The 19,185-nt window shown below is 44.8% G+C and overlaps 2 protein-coding genes across 6 annotated transcripts in view; both read left to right on the top strand.

Moving 5' to 3' along the window:
- Window positions 1-2,872: 2,872 nt before the first annotated feature.
- On the top strand, window positions 2,873-5,726 carry LOC149318861 (uncharacterized). The gene is made up of 4 exons (XM_089507899.1): window positions 2,873-2,980; window positions 3,657-3,758; window positions 4,030-4,098; window positions 4,639-5,726. Exons 1-4 carry the CDS (start codon window positions 2,947-2,949, stop codon window positions 5,139-5,141), a joined length of 708 nt encoding a protein of 235 aa, XP_089364025.1. The 5' UTR covers window positions 2,873-2,946; the 3' UTR covers window positions 5,142-5,726.
- An 8,581-nt stretch (window positions 5,727-14,307) lies between these two features.
- Window positions 14,308-19,185, top strand: part of WAPL (WAPL cohesin release factor) — a 68,240-nt gene continuing 63,362 nt past the window's right edge. For 4 of the 5 annotated variants that reach the window (XR_016280106.1, XR_016280105.1, XM_089510593.1 and 1 more), the window contains exon 1: window positions 15,878-16,257. The gene's annotated coding sequence lies outside the window, so the exon portion shown is untranslated. Of the gene's footprint in view, window positions 14,328-15,877; window positions 16,258-19,185 lie in introns of those variants that run through there. The other variant, XM_089510592.1, reaches the window with a different exon arrangement.

Below are 19,185 nucleotides of genomic sequence, written 5' to 3'. Positions count from 1 at the left end.
ATCAACCATGGATTTATTTTATATTCTTTAACTCTCTCTCACTCTCTCTCTAGTTTAACTAGCCAAAGTTAAATTTCATTAAGTCTGTGTCTTAGTGAAGCTTGATCCTATACTTATGTGGATATTAAATTCCACAGAGTTAAGTAGATCTTATATTTATATTGCAGTACAAAACTTACCTGAGAGTAAGAACCTTTCAGCATGCAATGATATGGAAGTAGTGGCAAATAATGTCAGGCAGTAGCTTTCCTGGTGAATTCTCTGTGATTGAACACTTAATTTTTGATGGATTATGCTCACAGCAGAAAATACCAGGTACTCCCAGAGAGACAGATATTTTAGTTGGTTGCTATTTTAATGAGCTGTCCAGAGAACTTGAATATTTATTTATTTATTTATTTATTTATTTATTTATTTATATCCCGCTCTTTTCCCAGGACTGGGACTCAGAGCGGCTTTACAGCAATTAAAGAACAAACAAACAAACAAACAAAAAGTACAATTAAAACATTTTTAAAAATAAATAGATAAATGACATGCATTAAACAGAATGATTAAATTAAATTAAATTACGGAAAATCTATATAAATACACTCACAATACTGATAATTATTACTGTGTGGCATAGTGGTTTGAGTGTTGGACTACAACTTTGCAGACAAGGGTTCAATTCCCAGCTCAGCCATAAAACCTACTGGGTGATCTTGGACAAGACACATACTCCCAGCCTTAGAAGAAGGCAATGGCAAACCACCTCTAAACATATCTTGCCAGAAAACCCCATGATAGGTTTGCCTTAAGGTCGCCATAAGTTGGGAAAGACTTGAAAGGCACACAACGATGATAATAGAAAAGAAAATACAGGCCTGTTACAGACTGCCAAAATAAAGCTGCTTCGGGTCTCTTTGAAGGTATGCTATTTAAATGTTGCATGCATCCTAAGAATCCGGAAGCTGCACCAAAGCTGCACTCCAGTGCTTAGGAATGGAGTGTGGCTTTGGCGCAACCTCCAGACTCTTAGGACCCATGCATCATTTAAATAGCATACTTCCAAAGAGACCCGAAGCAGCTTTATTTTGGCAGTCTGTAACAGGCCACAGAAGATATTTTCTACATTTAATATTCAGTCTGTAGCAGAGAAGATAAGCAGTTAAATCACAGTGGGAAAGGATGTTGAAGAAGCAAACAGCCAGCATATTATTTTTCCTTATGTTGTTGTTAGCTGCCCTTGAGTCGAACTCATGGAGGATGATATACCTCCAAGGAGTTTATCGCACACGCGTTTTTAAACGATCCGAGGTCTGTACGGTAACGGAACGGAACGGATTTTATCGCACAGCCTCGTTAACGAAACATTTACAGTGCGTACCCGTTCCGTTCCGTTCGCGTAAAATGTCCCCAACGATTTGTTTCCGTCCTCCCTCTCCAGTAAACGTTATGAGAACGTAAAATCCCCCGTGTGCGATATCCTACGCGTTCCAATTCCATTCCTGTCCAGTCCCTACAGTAACGATGGTCCATCATGACATCTTTCCTATACCTGGTCCCCTTGCAAGATGTTTTAACGACTTTCATCAGTGAAAATTATAGAACATGTAGACATGTTTGTATATGGAAAAAAAAACAGGGAACTGTGTTTGATACCAGGTAACGATCTCGGGTAGGTATGTTAGGTTTTGAATAATTGTCCCGCTGCAACAAGACAACTGAAGACCTAAAGTAAGCCATGACTTTAGGACCTAAAATGTCCAACATTTTGTGCTTTAGTTTGGTGCTGCATTTGTCCTACTGTTTGTTCTACATTTTGTCCTACATTTATTCCCTGGCAATAGTGGACTATAATGGCAACATAATGGTAGCTTTGCCTGAAATATCCAATTAATTCAGGGACAAATGAAAGAACAAAGCTATGGAGAAAATCTACCTTGTTCTTATAACATTTAAAAAAAAATTTTAACATTGATAGCTATATTTTGTCCTACTGTATGCACTAGTTTTCCAAGGACATTTACAGCAGTTCTAGATGGAGGGACATCACGTAATAGATAAATATTTCCTTTCGTTACTGTTGTGGATTTTTTTATCAGTGATTACAACTCTGTAGTGGCATTACATAAAGAACTTTGAATTAATATTTCGTGTTTTGTTGTGGGATTGACAGTTTTAAGGAGTGGTATAGTGATTTCTCAGTCAGAGAACTTCCCTGCCTACGAATTCTATACACCCCTCCTTAAAACTGTCAACCCCATAACGTGACAGGAGGCGGCTGCAATGTCTCTTCCGCGTTTTTGCAGAGAGGGACAGCGAGTTTCCCAATATACCTAGAGTGTACAGGAAATGGCTGTACGTGTTTCCGGTACAATTAGCCAATAGGAATCCACCATCCTTATTGTGGCGGCGGATTTTCAAAGAGGTTTCCTGTGGAGCGTTGGTGATCTAAAGGGAAAAATGGAGGGAGACATGTCACAATCTCTGTCCGGGACGGACGTGCAAAACACCGTATGCAGTAATGAGAAAGTAACAAAGGGTGTCCCTTGGTGTCGAAACGAGATTTTGGACTTGCTTGATATTTGGGGGGCAGCGCGTTTCCAAGACAGACTGAGGGAATCTCATCGGAATCTGGACATATTCAAAGACATTGCCGAAGAGATGAAGAAGCGGAATCATGCTAGAACAGGGCAGGAGTGCAGAAACAAAACCAAACACATGCGTTTCGAATACAAAAAGGTGGTAAACTATAACAAAATGAGTGGGCGAGACCCCATTAGTTGCCCCTATTTTAAAGAACTAGATAACATTTTGCATGGAGACGCAAGTATTGTTGTGAATAGGTTGTCCAGGAGTATTGCTCTAACTAGAGGAAACCAGACTGCAAAGTCCAGACGTTCCGATCCCAGTGGAAAAAATAGGAAGGGTTTACAGAAATCAGTCCCATCCAACATCCCCATGGTACCTCCATGTGAGAGAAGGAACACAAACGGTGAGTATCAAGTAGTGTCAAGCTATCGTTGAATCATTACTGTTACTACAGGAACAGTACATTTACCCTTTTATTTTTTATGGTGCTTGAATGTGGTTGGCTGTGTGTGTGTGTGCGTGTGAGAGAGGGGGAGAGAGAGAGAGAGAGAGAGAGAGAAAATGAGAGAGAGAGAGTGCGTGGGAGGGAGGGAGGGAGGGAGAGTGGGTGTGTGTGTGTGTGTGTGTGAGAGAGAGAGAGTGGGAGTGTGTCCACGCGTGAGGGAGGGGGGGAGAGAGAGAGAGAGAGAGTGTGTGTGTGTGTGTGTGTGTGTGTGTGTGTATGTGCCAAGATTTCCATAGGTTACTGTTGAGGTAATGATTTGTCCAATGACATTTCGGCAAAGAATCATGGATAGTTATTATTCTGGTCCACCTAATATTTCATTGCTATATTTAAATATTGTCTAATTGCTAGATTACAGGCAACAGAACAGAAGTTGCGTTGGCCAAGTCATCTCATTCCTTTCTTGCCAATTCCATAACAATTGTGAATAGTGAATAGCTTTTCATTTCCACCAGGGTCTAAATTCATGTTCAACATTCCTGTGAATCTTTGACAAATCAAGTAAATTTTTCATAGAAAACTGTTTCTGAACCTAAAGTATTTATTTTCCTTTTATTTGAAACACTGAAAACAGCTTGCTACACAACTATGGACACAAGTGAAGGAGCCTTACGTCATGCTTCGGAGACTGGAAATAATTCATTCACCAACACAAGACCAGATAACAGTCCACAAGGTAATGCATGTATGTAGTGGTCTGCAGCTCCATTCATTGACAGAACTTGATATGTTACAGGTAATTCCTAAAAAAATAGCACAACAGTATGCAATGAGTCCTCCTCTACCCTCGGGACTCAAACATATCCTTAAAAGTAGATAGAGATATATGTGTAATGGAGAGCAGTATGAGTTTAAAACTAATATTTGTAGTATGTACTACTTAGTGTTTCTTTCAGAGAGCTGCTGTCCTGTTGTGTGTTTAACTTTGTTTTTTATTGTTTATCCAGCTGCAGATAACAATGATTCCAGCTGTAACTCACCAGAACAAGAGAACGAAATTTCGGATGGAAGAGAAGGTTAGTGTCCATCATCCGGTGACTATCACCTATTTCTTTCGGCATGTTGCGCTTGCTAAGAAATACAGGAATAATAATGTGTGGATAACGATCAATATTAATGAAAAGAAAGTCTTCCATTCCCCTATATATTTCTACGATTGTTTTGGTGTCTTCCGTTACAAGTGTCTATGCCATTGCAAATATGCGCGACGTGTGATACCCAGTATAGTGATTTCCGTACCTTGAGGAAACTTTCCAGTATTATTAGATGTTATGGGTATCTCTGATATAGAGAATGTGAACACTACATGGTCAATGGGATTAATAAGATGAAACTTGGGCACCAATATTATTTATCTAGGTCTTATTTTAAGAACACAAGGAAGCTGAATAGAAAATTTTCAAAAGAACATATAGAATGCTTGCTTAACAAAAATAGATCCTTACAGGTAATCCATTATCTGAAAGGGGTGCCTAATTTTAATCTCCCTGTTACACTTGCAAGAAATGGTTTATCAATGATATAAATGAACAATATTTCCTTTATCTCCCCTACAGAAAATCAAGAGGATGACATCTTTACAGTGGTGAACATGTCTCCAAATACACGTCTGCAAAGAATAAGGAACAGAAGTAGAAGAGCGGTGAGGGGTGAACTAATAGCGAGAACCATCATGGAAAATACCAACCAGCAAACGGAAATTAGTAGACAGCAGCGAGAGAATCTGCAGAAAGATATTTTACTAAGGATGGATGAAAGTGCCCGTAAGGAGAGCGAGTTGATAAATATAATGAAAGAGGATGTGCTTTTGAGCAAAGAGGACAGAAAACAATTACTTCGTTGCATGTCTACTATTGTTGATCTATTAAGTAAGAGCAGACCACCCACTAGCCTAAACATTGACAATTGCCATGCTGACAATTCAGGAGCTCATTCTCAAACCTCTGAAATCCTGGTTCCAGAAACTTTGCCACAGCTACAAGGAGGACCACATTCAAGCAAATATACAAGGATCAAAGAACATGTTAACTACCATAACAGTCGTCCTACTCTGGACTGACAATGTATAATAATAGCAGTGATAGTGAAACAGATGATGACCTAGTACCCCTACATAATAATGTAGACATTGAATATGCAGCACCAGAGAAAAATAGGAGCAGCACTGGTAAAGACCAAGATGATAATCAAATTCCAGAAAGCAGTATGTCGTCTGTCACGCATGTGGATTCTGTAATTCAGGGAAATTACTCACATCGGGAAATTGAACCACAAACACAAAGCCAATGGTTGTTAACCCAGTCAGAAGAATGTTCTCAGTTTGCTAATACACGATCTCGCAGATGTATTAAAAAAAGGCAAAGGCACCTTAGAACTGTGGGTTAGGGAAAGAATATTCCTCTTACACGTAATTCTGCACTGCTTTCCTGTGGCACCACATTTAAATGTTTGTCCCTATAGTTAATATTATATAATATTAATATGATATTAATATAGTTAATATATTAATATATTAATATAGTTAATATAATATCATGCATGCAGCAAGTAATAATATATAGAAATGATGGGCCATATCCCCTGGTTATAGGGATCTGTTTAAAAAGCTTACAATCAAATATATACGGTCAAGAGATATCAGAATAGAAATATGAAGGGTTTGCTATTTGTTGGTATTGTTTATATAGTTACATAATGTACTGACACATGTTGCCAGCATTTTTCCTATAATAACAAAGAAAAATGGATGTTTATCACACTGATCTTTTATTGTGCTACTATTCCACTGTGGCAGGTCAAGCTGCCTCCTGTTGCAATCTTGGATCGGAAGAGTTAAAGATTTTTTTTTGGAATTCCCAGGAAGACATCTTCTCTGCCTGAGAGTTCTACATTCCCCTCCCTAAACTAGCTAATCTTAGGCCTGTTACAGACTGCCAAAATAAAGCTGCTTCGGGTCTCTTTGGAGGTATGCTATTTAAATGATGCATGGGTCCAAAGAGTCCAGAGGTCGCACCAAAGTCACACCCCATTCCTAAGCACCGGAGTGCAGTTTTTGGTGCAGCTTGTGGATTCTAAGGATGCATGCATCATTTAAATAGCATACCTCCAAAGACACCCAAAGCAGCATTATTTTTGCAGTCTGTAACAGGCCCTAGTCTGCAACATGAGGTAGCAGGAGCACGCATAGTGGAATAGTAGCACTCCAAGATTATACCGTGACAAGCACCGTTATTGCAGTAACATGCATTACAACGTTGCCCGTATATGTTCTCGTTTGATAGTTGAATGTTCCCAATGTGGGATTTCTAAACTAATAAACTGCAGCTAACACAATCTCTGTGAAATCAAAAAATGAATCTAAGCAATCTAAGTGTTCGAGATATTTCAATGTTGTTCTATATAGAAATGGGTGGACTGCATGGTTGTCTATAGTAATGTAGTACAACAGGGCACTGGGTGTACCGTACTCTGTAGTACTAAATGTTGTTGTCCTTGATGTGAACAAGCGTGCATTACAAGCACTGCCGTGTGGATTGTTGAAGAACCATTCCTGTCTGATTGGTTTTAGAAAGTGCTTAACTGTACCGTCAGAATAGCTAGAAATGGAAATTTTTACTAAACCGGATCCCATGTTAATTTGGATAGGTATGGCAATTCTATACATATTCGCACCTTACAACGTGACCTAGCTGATGTAAAGGCTACGGAAAGTTAAAGGGAAAATGTGTGTAAGGTGTGTGTATGGAGATTAATCTGGGATGTTATTGTATATGTATCGCAAGGTAGGAGTCCGTCTCCAGGTAGTTCTTAAGTAATGTCAAGCCTATATACGATATGCAGAGTTTACGATATTAGCATGTGATCAGATACAAATCGTTAACCAATGATATTGTTCACAGACTTTGCAGTCTACCTTTTTTCTTTTTTAAAAAAAATGTTTCGATTACATTTTACTGCCATATTTCTAACTATGCTGTTTATCGCACCAATCTCTTAAACTGCAACTATTCCACTTTCATTCCTGTAGCTGCCTCATGTTGCATTCTTGGATTGGCAACTTTAAGGAGTAGTATTTTGAATTCTCATGAAGACATGTGGTCTGCCTGCGAATTCTAAATTCCCCTCCCTGGGACGGCTACTCCAAGAATGCAACAACAGGAGGCAGCTACAGCAGTCAAAGTGGGATTGTACCAAGTTAATAGTATTTTGAGAGAAACAGCGAATTATAAATGCATTCATTCCCCGTTTTCTAGGAAAAACTACATAGTTAATTCCTCAAAACCTTTATTGTTCTTTCATGTGGAGAACTAGAAATAAAAACATGTAATGTTCCAAATATACTGCTGCATATGTACACATGAACAGAGACATGCACTAACTGTTCTTTATTGTTGTTCTATTTTTTTAAATACATAACTGTTAATGGTTAACAATATCGTTGTGTTTGCTTTCTTTGACATAAACATATTTGTGTTGAACAATACAATAACCCTACAGAAACATATACATTTTCTGTAGCTGAAATAGATTGAACAGTAAGGTTCAGCAACGCTATTTACACTATGACAGGCTACCTGTCCCATATTATTCCAGGAATTAATTATTAGGAAATGTTGAGATCGCATCATGTGAAACGTAAAGAATGTTACATTTGAATATGAAAAGGGAGTAATGTCACAATAGGCACATTGATGACGATATTCTTTTTTCTTAGCTTCCAGTAGTAAAAACTTTATCGCCGCAAATTCGTAAACATCCATCCAGCAATTGCATTTCTTATCTGTTTGCCCTCCCTTTTCCTGTTAATATCATACTGTTTCTGATTGGCATGCATGGGTGGTAGAACAATAGGAGCTGGTGCCTCAATGTCATCATGCAGCACCTCTCCGTTAGTAACACAAATGTTGTGCAAAACAAAGCAAGCCGCAGTCACAGTAACAAAGTTTTCTTCTTTCACTGTGAGTCTGCCAGCAAGGCAGCCCCATCTGCTTTTCAAATGGCCAAAAGCTTTTTCCACAATGTTTCTTGCCCTCCTTAATAATTTGTTAAAGTACACCTGTTCAGGGCAGTTCGGAGCAGGAAACGGCCTCATGAGCCACGGCTGTATAGGGTATGCTCCATCCCCAATTATCAATGGTGGAACACACACATCAGCAATATTGATGGTGGGATTGCCAGGAACAAAGTATCCTTCATCCATGGCATGCCACAAAGCAGAGTGCCTGAAAATGTGGCTATCATGCGCTCTCCCAGTATGTCCCAGTTCCACGTCGATGAATCTTCCGCGATGGTCAACTGTCCCTTGTACCGTGATGGAGTATCCCTGCTTACGATCGAGGTATTCTTCCTCCCTTCCACGTGGTGGGCTAACTGGAATATGCGTTCCATCAATTGCCCCAATGCAATGAGGGAAGCCCTTGTTAAGGAAACCGTCCATTATCTGAGTGAACAATAAAGAAAAATAACCGTTGCTGTATGTTACGCTGTGATATACACGCGAAATAAACATTGCTGTTTTGGGGCAGCCAGTCATGCACATTACATGTCTAGTTGTCAGCTGCAGAACATGTGACATTAACATTTGTATACTATTGCTTTTAAAATTTAAATGTTATATAATCTTTCCAAAAAAATAGACATATAATCATGGAGTTGGAAGACACCCCAAGGGCTATCCAGTCCAACCCCCTGCCATGCAGGAAATCAAGATCTAAGCATCCCCCTACCAAAACTAGGGACAGGTTTCATGAAGTAACTGCAGCAATCAGTGTAAATTTTCTTTACACGTAAAATATAAAAACATTACCCTACAGCGTTCTATCTAAATCATTGATGTTATTGATGTTTGTGTGCATGTACAGGTGTATATATGGTTGTAATTAAATCACTGTATGCGTGTATGCATGTCTGTGCTGGGATGCAGCATACACAAAGCAACATACACCCCCTCACACTGGTGCTTACCAGCTGCACCTGAGCCCAAGGCTGCAGAGGACTCAGGCTGGGGATATAAAAACCCTGCCCAGGCACCATCTCCTCAGTGGGGAAGTGGGTGGTGCTTAGCAGGCCCAAGACTATTTCCCCAACACAGCAGCATTCTTGGCTCTGGATTAGGGTGTGCATTCTGTTCTTCCCCCTGTATTTCCCTCAGAGTGTTATTTTAAGGGAAAATTGGAGGTCTGAGTGTATTATTGTAAGACCTGAGGGGTTGTGGGTTGGATATATAGGATTATACCATCAGCCATAAAGTCCTTTGTCATCTGAGATGGGGTTAAAGGACTTGGTTTATCCTATGTCCCAATTACCCCATCTTGACAGTGGCTCTAATTCCTATTACCACACCTGAGGCCGGGAATGGGACGGGGGCGGCTATTGGAGTTGTGTTGGGGGATGGGAGGTATGGATGTAACAGAGGGAACAGATGTTACAAAAGAAGACGGGATCGCTGTTTGAAAGCTATCCCGCCTTCAGTTCCCCCTGTTTCCCAGAATGGCTTGGAGAGCAGACCAACCATTCCACAGAACCTCACCTTGCTTCTTTGCAATGCCAGGTCGGTGAAAAATAAGACCTATATCATCCAGGATCTACTCCTGGATGAGGATGCCGACCTGGCTTGCTTCACAGAGACCTGGCTGGGGGAGGACAGTGCTGTTATATGGGCGCAGGCCCTCCCAGCCGGGTACTCTGTTAGTGAGCAGGTGAGGGGAAGTGGGCGGGGGGGGGCGGAGTGGCTCTGGTTCATAAGAACACCTTAACCTTGACCAGGATACCTGTCCGGAATACAATCCATTTCGAGTGTATGTACCTTAGCCTGAAGACCAGGGATAGATTGGGGATTTTGCTAGTCTACCGGCCACCCCGTTGTCTAGCAGACTCCCTGACCGAGCTGACACAGCTGGTCTCTGAGCTGCTGTTGGAGACCCCCAGACTCTTAGTTTTGGGGGACTTCAACATCCCACTCGAGACCAGCTTAACAGGTGCGGCTCGGGAGTTCATGGATACCATGACAAACATGGGCCTATTCCAATTGGTCAACGGGCCTACACATTGTGCGGGTCATACACTCGATGCGGTGTTTTGTACCGAACAGGCATATCCGTGGGTGGAGGTGGTAAGCACCTCCGCATTGTCATGGATGGATCATTTCCTGGTCAAGACAGAACTCAGAGCCATTTTCTGCTCCTCCGGGGGTGGTGGACCCATTCGAATGGTCCGCCCTCGAAGGCTGATGGAGCCCATTGGATTCCAGAAAGCCTTAGAGGGTTTAATGGTTGGGAATGCCAGGGATCCTGTTGATGCTCTGGTCAATACCTGGAACACCGATCTTACCAGGGCTATCGACACGATCGCTCCCAAGTGCCCTTGCCATCCTGGTTCTAATCGGAGGTGTTGGTATACACCAGAGCTGAGGAGGATGAAGCGGTTTGGACAACGGCTAGAGCGCAGGTGGCGGAAGACTCGCCTCTTATCTGACAGAACTCGCCATAGGAACTTCCTTTGTTCCTATCGGGAGGCAATACGTGCAGCGAAGAGAGCTTTCTCCTCTGCACGTATTGCGTCTGCAGAGTCTCGTCCAGCAGAGCTGTTTAAGGTGGTGAGGGAGATGACATAGGTGTCCCCTGCGCCAAATCCCTTACTTAACCCGACGACGGCCTGCTGTGACCCATTTAACAACTTCTTTGCAGACAAAATCTCTCAGATAAGAGCCGACTTAGATGCCACCATTGAAACAGAGTCGATAGGTGAGGGGTCCAGTGACTCCGCCGATGTAGTTATACTGGATCAGTGGCAATCTGTGAGTACCGAGGACGTGGACAAGCTGCTTGGTAAGGTGAGGAAGACGACCTGCCCTCTCGACCCTTGCCCATCATGGCTGGCCGTTCAGGGCGGGGGGATGCATTGATGAGATTCCTCACGGATATCATCAATGCGTCCTTCAGGGAAGGACATGTTCCATCTTGTCTAAAGGAAGCGGCTGTTAGGCCGCTTCTGAAAAAACCTTCCCTGGACCCCCTGGATATGAGAAACTATAGGCTTGTGTCACTGCTGCCATTTTTGAGCAAGGTGGTTGAGAGGGCGGTTGCTCTTCAGCTCCAAGCTGTCTTGGATGAAGCCGATTATCTAGACCCATTTCAAACCGGTTTTAGGACAGGCTTTGGGGTTGAGACTGCCATGGTTGCCTTGACCGACGATCTGCGTCTGAGCATCGACAGGGGTAGTGTGACCCTGTTGGTGCTCCTAGACCTCTCAGCAGCTTTCGATACTATAGATCACGGCATCCTCTTGGACCGCCTGAGGGGGTTAGGTATCAGGGGCACTGCTTTGCAGTGGTTCCGGTCCTTCCTCTCGGGTCGGTCCCAGAGGGTGCTGCTTGGGGACTGTAGCTCCAGTAAGAGGAACCTCATTTGTGGGGTTCCTCAGGGGGCTATTCTGTCCCCGATGTTATTCAACATCTATATGAAGCCGCTGGGTGAGATAATACGGAGTTATGGTGCTGGGTGTTATCAGTACGCTGATGACACCCAAATCTATTTCTCCATGTCTCGTTTGTCGGCCCCGAATTCCAATGGCATCTCTTCTCTCAATGAATGTCTTCAGGCGGTAATGGGCTGGATGAGGAAAAACAGATTGAAACTGAATCCAGACAAGACGGAGGTGCTCATGGTAGCGGCCCCGAAACCAAGAATTGGGTTGCAACCTCCAGTCCTGGATGGGGTCACACTCTCCTCCAGTGACTGTGTTCGCAGTCTGGGGGTGCTCCTTGACTCGTCGCTCCTGATGACAAATCAGGTTAATGCGACGGTCAGGAGCGCCTGCTATCAGCTTCGGCTGATACGCCAGCTGCGCCCTTTTCTGGAAGTAAGGGACCTTGAAACTGTAGTGCACGCACTGGTAACCTCACGCCTGGACTTCTGTAATGCACTCTACTTGGGGCTACCCTTGTGCTTGGTTCGGAAGCTTCAGCTGGTACAAAATATGGCAGCCAGGCTTATTTCTGGTACATCTAGGAGGGACCACATTACTCCGGTTTTGAGGTCCCTCCACTGGCTGCCTATCAGCTTCCGGGCCCAGTACAAGGTGTTGGTTATCACCTTTAAAGCCCTAAATGGCTTGGGTCCAAGCTATCTCAGGGACCGCCTCCTCCCATACAATCCTCCCCGCGCTCTCCGCTCCTCTGGGAGGAATTTACTACAGCCTTTAAAATCTAGGCTTGCGTCGACCTCCCAGAGGGCGTTCTCTGCTGTCGCCCCCAAACTCTGGAACAACCTGCCAGATGAGATCCGTCAGTTGACATCATTAGACAGCTTTAAAAAAGCGGTCAAGACGGATCTCTTCCGGCAGGCCTTTCCAGATTAACCATCCCGGCCCGGGCTCCCTGATCCCCTCTTTCCTCTCGTGGCCCCATCTTTAGTGATGGTTGAGGATCTCCAGAGGGACACCAGGGTTTTTAGTTTGTTTTAATTATGCTTTATGTTTTGATATTGTGTTTTTAATCTGTCATATTTTTTAATACTTTCATAAGGAGGGGAGGGATTATAATGTTTTTAATTTTATATTTTACTCTGTGATATTTACTGTTGTCAACCGCCCGGATTGGTTCGCCACAGGGCGGTATACAAATAAATATATTATTATTATTATTATTATTATTATTATTATTATTATTATTATTACACAATATAATAATATCTTACTTCCAATATTACAAATGCAATGATTTCTAGTTTGATAAAAATGGAAATAATTACCATGTGATAATTTCCAAGCTGAATAGCTTTTTTTAGAAGTCTCTTTTCAATCACCAGACAAACCTCCACAGCAATCTCGGCAACCGATGATCTCCCAACTTCAAATCTGGATGCCACTTTACGGTACAAAAGAGGGCTCGACAACCACCACAACGTCATTGCCACCCTCTCTTCTACAGATATTGGCTTCCTCATTCTACTGCAGCTTCTCTCAAGGTCGGGCTGGAGCACTTGTACCAGTTCAAAAAAAATGGCACGTTTCATTCTGAAATGTGTCTCCCACATGTCATCAGCCCACATTGTCAGAACCTCCTCACGCCACCAATTCTTTTTAAGAATTGGACGTAACCACCATCTCTGCGGTGATGGGAAGGTAGATAGCCATTCCAGCAGATCTGTGGGGGGAACGTCCTCTGCATTCATGAGCTCAGCAAGGGCATGCCTGAGAGCTATTTTTCTAAAATGCAAGCAGTAAAACAGTGCCCTCCTTCTTCTCCGTTCCCGCTCCATAAACAGGTAATGGGCAATGGCATGGAGAAGAACCAATACATGGGAATCCATGTCGACAGGGAATAAGGAGGGAAAGAGAATAACCCAAGCTCCCTTTTGAAACCGCGCACCAATTTTTTCCTGAACTGCGCATGCGCAAAGACAGGGGGTGTTCGGGGCGTCATCGGGATGCGACCCGGCTGTGTGGTGAAATCCATTCACAGCGAGGTCCACAAACGACAACAGGTCGTTCTATTGAAAAGCGGAGTGCGATAGCGATCGTTCTTGTTGCGATCGCATAACGCTGACAACACTTAATGCGATAGCGTTCGTCGTCAGCCCGTTTCCTGATCTGTCTGGCTTGTAGACATGAACGGAACGGGAAAACTGTAAGTGCGATAAGGTCCCAAGACTCCTCTGCTCAGGTCCTGCAGGCCCAAGCCTGTGTCCTCCCTGATTGAGTCTATACATCTGTTGTTAAGTCTTTGTCTCTTTCTGCTACCTTCTGCCTTTCCTAGCATTATTTACTTTTCTAGTGACCCATGCCTTCTCATGATGGGGCCAAAGTACAACAGCCTCAATTTGATCAACTTGGCTTCCAGGAAGAGTTCAATCTTGATCTGCTCAAGGACCTATTTCTTTGTCTTCTTGGCTGTTCACTGTTCTTGAAAAGCTGCAGAATAAGCCCACCTGGCATCCAGGCTGTATAAGGGTTGCATTTGCCCGGTCACAGGTGAATGCAATAAGATCTGTTTTTAAAATTAAACGTGCCTCTTTCCCGTCTGGGATAAGGCTCTTTAAACGGAACGTGATAATCTCCTATAATGCTGTTTTTAAAATCAGTCAGTTTTGAGCTGTTGCATCTCTTCCAGCAAGCCATTCCACAGTCTGGCGCCAGCGGATGAAAAGGTTCTCTGGGGAACCATTGCCAGTCTAGTCTTGGATAGCCGGAGAAAGCATTTCTCAGAGGACCTGAGCATACAGATTGTATGGGAGAAGGCAATCCTGTAGGTAACTTGGACCTAAATATAAGGTGTGTGTGTGTGTGTGTGTGTATACATATGTCTTATATATAGTCAGCCCTTCTTATCCACTGTTTTTTAATCCATGGATTCAAGCATCCACGACTTGAAAGTATAAATTCCAAATAGCAAACTTTGATTTTGCCATTTGATATAAGGGACACCATTTTGCTATGCCATTGTATTTAATGGGACTTGAGCATCCACGGATTTTGTTATCCATGGGGGGCTCTGGAACCAAACCCCAGCGGATAACAAGGGCCCGCTGTATATACATTTGCCTTTCAGTCCAGAGTCAAAAACTGCAGCGCACAAGAGATGGTGTAGAGGTGACATGAAGGGGCATGATATTGAGGATGGAGCAAGCTTGTTTACTGTAGCTTCAGAGGATCGCATCCATAGCAATGGATTCAAGGTACAGGAACAGAGATTCCACCTCAACATTAGGAGGAACTTCCTGACAGTAAGAACTGTTTGACATTGGAACACACTCCCTCAGAGTGTGGAGCCTCCTTCTTTGAGGGTCTCTAAACAGAGGCTGGATGGCCATTTGTTGTGGGTGCTTTGATTGAGAGTTCCTTTATGGCAGGGAGATTGGACTGGATGGCTGTTGGGGTCTCTTCCAACTCTATGATTGTATGCCAGGGTGCTTTGTGTATTCCTGCATGGCAAGGGGTTGGATCATGCCCCCTTGGGGTCTCTTCCAACTCTATGATTCTATGTTGGAGATGTTTCAATTGTGTATTCCTGCATGGCAGGGGGGTTGGGTGACCCTTAGGGCAGTGGTTCTCAACCTTGGCTCCTCCAGGCATTTTAGACTTCAGCTCCCAGAATCCCTGATCATTTGGTCAAGCTGGGTGAGACTTCTCTTCCGTCACTGCGCTTCGCACACACTCCGCGCACACACATGCTTTGAGTTGAAGTCCTAAACATTAGCAGAGCCAAAGGTTGAGAACCACTGCGTTAGGGTCTCTTCCAACTGTATAGTTTTATGTTGAGGTGCTTTGAGTGTGAATTCCTGCATGGCAGGGGACTGGCTGGCCCCTTGGGGTCTCTTCCAACTGTATAGATTTATGTTGAGGTGGTTTGATTGTGAGTTCCTGCATGGCAGGGGGTTTGAACTGGATGGCATTTGGAGATCTCTACTAGCCATATTCCACTTCTACTGGTGTGTTGCATTCTGAGGTTTGTAGTCCAGTGAGGCCTAAGACCTCTCTGGCTGAGGATTCTAAACTACAAATCCCAGAATGCAACAGGAGGAGGAGGCAAGCGGAATAGCGTAAGTAGAACGGCAGCTCTGTAAAAGAGGGAAGTGACGTAATGCATGCTGAAAATGCCGGAAGGCATTCTGAGGCAGTGGAGGGGGGAGGTCAGTTGCCAAGGGGAGGCGGCGAGTCAGCGGAAGTGCTCCGGAAATTCCCGAAAGGACCCGAACGGAGGAGGAAGAGCGCCTGGACGACGACGACGCGCATGCGCACTAGGCAAATCCTTGCCCTGGACGCATGCGCGCCGCCGCCCGGCTTGTCGGTTGAGTAAGGCGGGCTGTGATTGGCCGAGGCGGCGCGGAGTGTGTGCGAAGCGCAGTGACGGAAGGGAAGGGAAAGGAAGCGAAGGAAGGAAGGGGAGAGAGAGCGAGAGAGAGGGGCAAATGGCGGAGAGATGGTCCAGGGCCCTGTGCAGAGCGCAGCCGCTGTAGGAGTAGTAGTAATAGCAGTCTCCCTCGCCCAAAGCGTCCGGAGGAAGCGGCGCCGCAGGAGGAGGCGGCGGCGGAGGAGGAGGTGGTGGAGGAGGAGGAGGCCCTCGACCAAGCCGGCGCCGTAAGCCCAAGGGAGGCCCGGGGGCGTCGCCCGGAGAGAGAGAGGCACGCAGGGCCCGGAAGGCAGCCCCTGAGCACCCACCTCCCACCCTCGAGTTGGTAGGCCAAGGAGGGGAAGGGCCCGACGGCTCCCGAAGGGACGTGCGGGGAGGACCGGGCCCGATGGCTGCGCGCTGGCCTCGGAGTCACAGGTCCAGGGAGGAGGGGGCTGGGTGGGGAGGCCTTGCTCCCTCCTTCGCCCGGGAGAACCAGACCGGGATCCCGACGCCTCCTCCTCCTCCTGCTTCTCCTTTGCCTTCTTCTGCTTCTCTTCCTTCTGCTGCTTTTCCTTTCCTCTTCCTTCCCCTCCTTCTTTCCTTCCTTCTTCCCCTCCTTCTTTCCTTCCTTCCTTCTTTCCTTCCTTCTTTCCCTCCTTCTTTTCCTTCTCCTCGTCTTTCTCCTCCTCCTCCTTGTCGCCCATCTCCTGCTCTTTCATTTCCTTCTCCTTTCCTCCTCCTCTTCCTCCTCCTTGTTCTTATCCTCCTCTCCCCCCTTTCCTCCTCCTCCTCCTCCATCTCATTTCTTTTCCTCCTCCTTTTCCTCCTCAAAGAAACCGCTTCTTCTCTATACACCTCTTCATACTGGGTGCCTCCTTCTCCCCCTCCATCTCCTCCTCCTTCTCTTCCTTTTCCTTCTCCTCCTTCTCTTCTTCCTCCTCCTCTATCTCCTTCTTCCAGTCCTCCATCTTCTCCTTCCCTTCTTCCTCCTCCTCCTCCTTTCTCTTCTCCTTCCCTTCCAGGCCCTTCCAATCCTGGGAGGCCGTGAAAGATCAGGTGGCTCGGTGTCATCCGGGGAGGGAGACGTCCTCGTCGCCGCCGCCGCCTTGGTTGGCAGAGCCATGGAGGGGCCTCCCTCCTTCCCTCGCCTCCTGTTCCCCGGCGGCTTCGGCTCTCGGGGCCTCTCCTTCCAAACCTTCTTTCGGAGGAGGAGGACAGTTGCGAAAGGCTCCCTCCCTGGGGCCCAATCCCTCATCGTTCTCCGCTCTGGGCCCCACAACAGACTGCAGCTCCCAGAATTCCACAGCAAAGAGCTAAAGCACTGCCAAACTGGGTTATTTCTCCAACACTGAGGCCAATTCCGGCCTCTTTATCATTCATTCCTCCGTTTCAATACCATTATAAAGTATCGGCAGTTGGAAGCACCCAGTGACCCTTATATAGGGCCAGTGCTGGAAAGTATTCGCCAGGGTTAGGGGCACAAAACCCCTGCGAATACGGGAAAAGACACAAATAACATAAACACCATGTTTTAGCCTCTCTGGGAATCTCTAGGTCCTCCGGCGCAAACTCTGTGGTCAGCGTCCGGCAGACACTGGCCATAGAACAGCATGGGAGGAGCTACGAATAAATGCCTAGCAGAGCATGCTCTATAGGAATCTCTAGGTCTCTCAGTGCAACTTGTAGTTAATGTTGACCATAGAGTTGCACCAGAGGACCTAGATACCCCTAGAGAGAACGCATTAATCAAATCCGTGAATAATCAAAGTCGCATTTATGGAGGGATGAGTGTGATAACTTACCTAAGGAGCGCTCTCTTTACAGTGATATGGGGAAATCAACTCTCGGTACAGGGTTTGAGGAAAGCGTCTAACTTTAGTGCTCAGTAGTGGTCATGGAGAGCCAGTGTGTAGTGGTTCAAGCGTTGGCTTACAACAGGAGGCCAGGGTTTGCATCTGTGCTCCAGCACTGGGGTAACCTTGGGCAGGTCACACTCTCTCAGCCTCAGGGGAAGGCAATGGCAAGCCTCTGAAGAAATCTTGCCAAGAAAACCCTATGACAGGTTCACATTAGGGTCACCATATCTCAGAAACAACTTCAACAAAACAACTGAAATTGCTTTAGTCCTAGCAACATTGCCACACAGAATAAAATCTGCTGTTTTGCACTGGAGTTTGCGTTTCTGAGCTTAAAGGCAGCCATTACCACCCTGTGATATCCTACAACACACACAGAGTGGCTGTAGTAAACTTTGGTTGTCTTTCAGTGCCCAGTTTCAACTGATAGACTTAGTTGCAAGCAGCATGGAAGAGTTAGGGCCTGAACAGACAGGCCAAAATAAGGCTGCTTCGGGTCACTTTGGAGGTATGCTGTTTAAATAATGCATGCATCCTAAGAGGCCAGAAGCTGTGCCAAAGCCACACTCCAGACCTAAGGACTGGAGCCCAGCTTTGGTGCAGTTTCTGGCCTCTTAAGACGTGTGTGTCATTTAAACCACATACCTCCAAAGTGAACCGAAGCAGCTTTATTTTGGCCTGTCTGTTCAGGTCCTTAGCCTTTAAAGTAGGAAGTAAAACTAAAACAGTCCATGATAAGTAGAAGATGCAAAAGAGAAGTTATCAAAATGAACAGTTTTCTTGATCATCAGCAACAATCATGATATGTTTACTCTTACATACAGGTTCAGGCTGACTGGCCTGTGTGAATCTTTACTGCAATCCCTGCTAAACTGTAGGGAGAATGTAATGCAGTAAAAAAAAAAAATTAAAACAAGGCAAGCTATTCTTTAAATAGGGAATAATGTATATTTTTGTAATGATAAAAAAGTGCAGCTCTGAAAATGGGTGCATCCTGTTGACTGTATTATTTTCCTTAGCCAGTGATATTATTAATAGCAATAACAAGTACATTTCTATACTGCTCATCAATGCAGTTAAGCACTCCCTAAGCAGTTTACAATGTGTAAGCCAATTGCCCCCAACAAGCTGGGTACTCATTTCAGGGACCTTGGAAGGATGCCAGGCTGAGTCAACCTTGACCCCGAGCCTCTGGTTGGTATCGAACTCACAACCTTGTGGTTTGTGAATCAGTGGCTGCAGTATAGGCATTTAATAACTGCACCACCAGGGCTCTTTATTATTATTTGTTACCCATCTTAAAATTGTGTTTGTAAGTGGCACCGATGCAGAGTTACCTTAACTTTTTCTGGTACAATTGGAACTAATAGACCGGTCTTTTTCTGTTGTTTCATAAAATATTGCAGTTAACATGC

Source organism: Sceloporus occidentalis, unplaced genomic scaffold, assembly GCF_023333645.1.
Source record: "Sceloporus occidentalis isolate IW3139 unplaced genomic scaffold, rSceOcc1.0.p SCAF_2, whole genome shotgun sequence".
In the NCBI taxonomy this organism is placed as follows: Eukaryota; Metazoa; Chordata; class Lepidosauria; order Squamata; family Phrynosomatidae; genus Sceloporus; species Sceloporus occidentalis.
Note: the sequence above shows the minus strand (reverse complement) of the source record. Positions and strands in the feature narration are given on the sequence as shown.

Coding starts and splice junctions, on each gene's coding strand:
- LOC149318861 (XM_089507899.1), top strand. CDS start 2,947: ATGGTACCTCCATGTGAGAGAAGGAACACAAACG. Junction 2,981..3,656: donor TGAGAGAAGGAACACAAACG/GTGAGTATCAAG, acceptor CACTGAAAACAG/CTTGCTACACAACTATGGAC. Junction 3,759..4,029: donor ACCAGATAACAGTCCACAAG/GTAATGCATGTA, acceptor TTGTTTATCCAG/CTGCAGATAACAATGATTCC.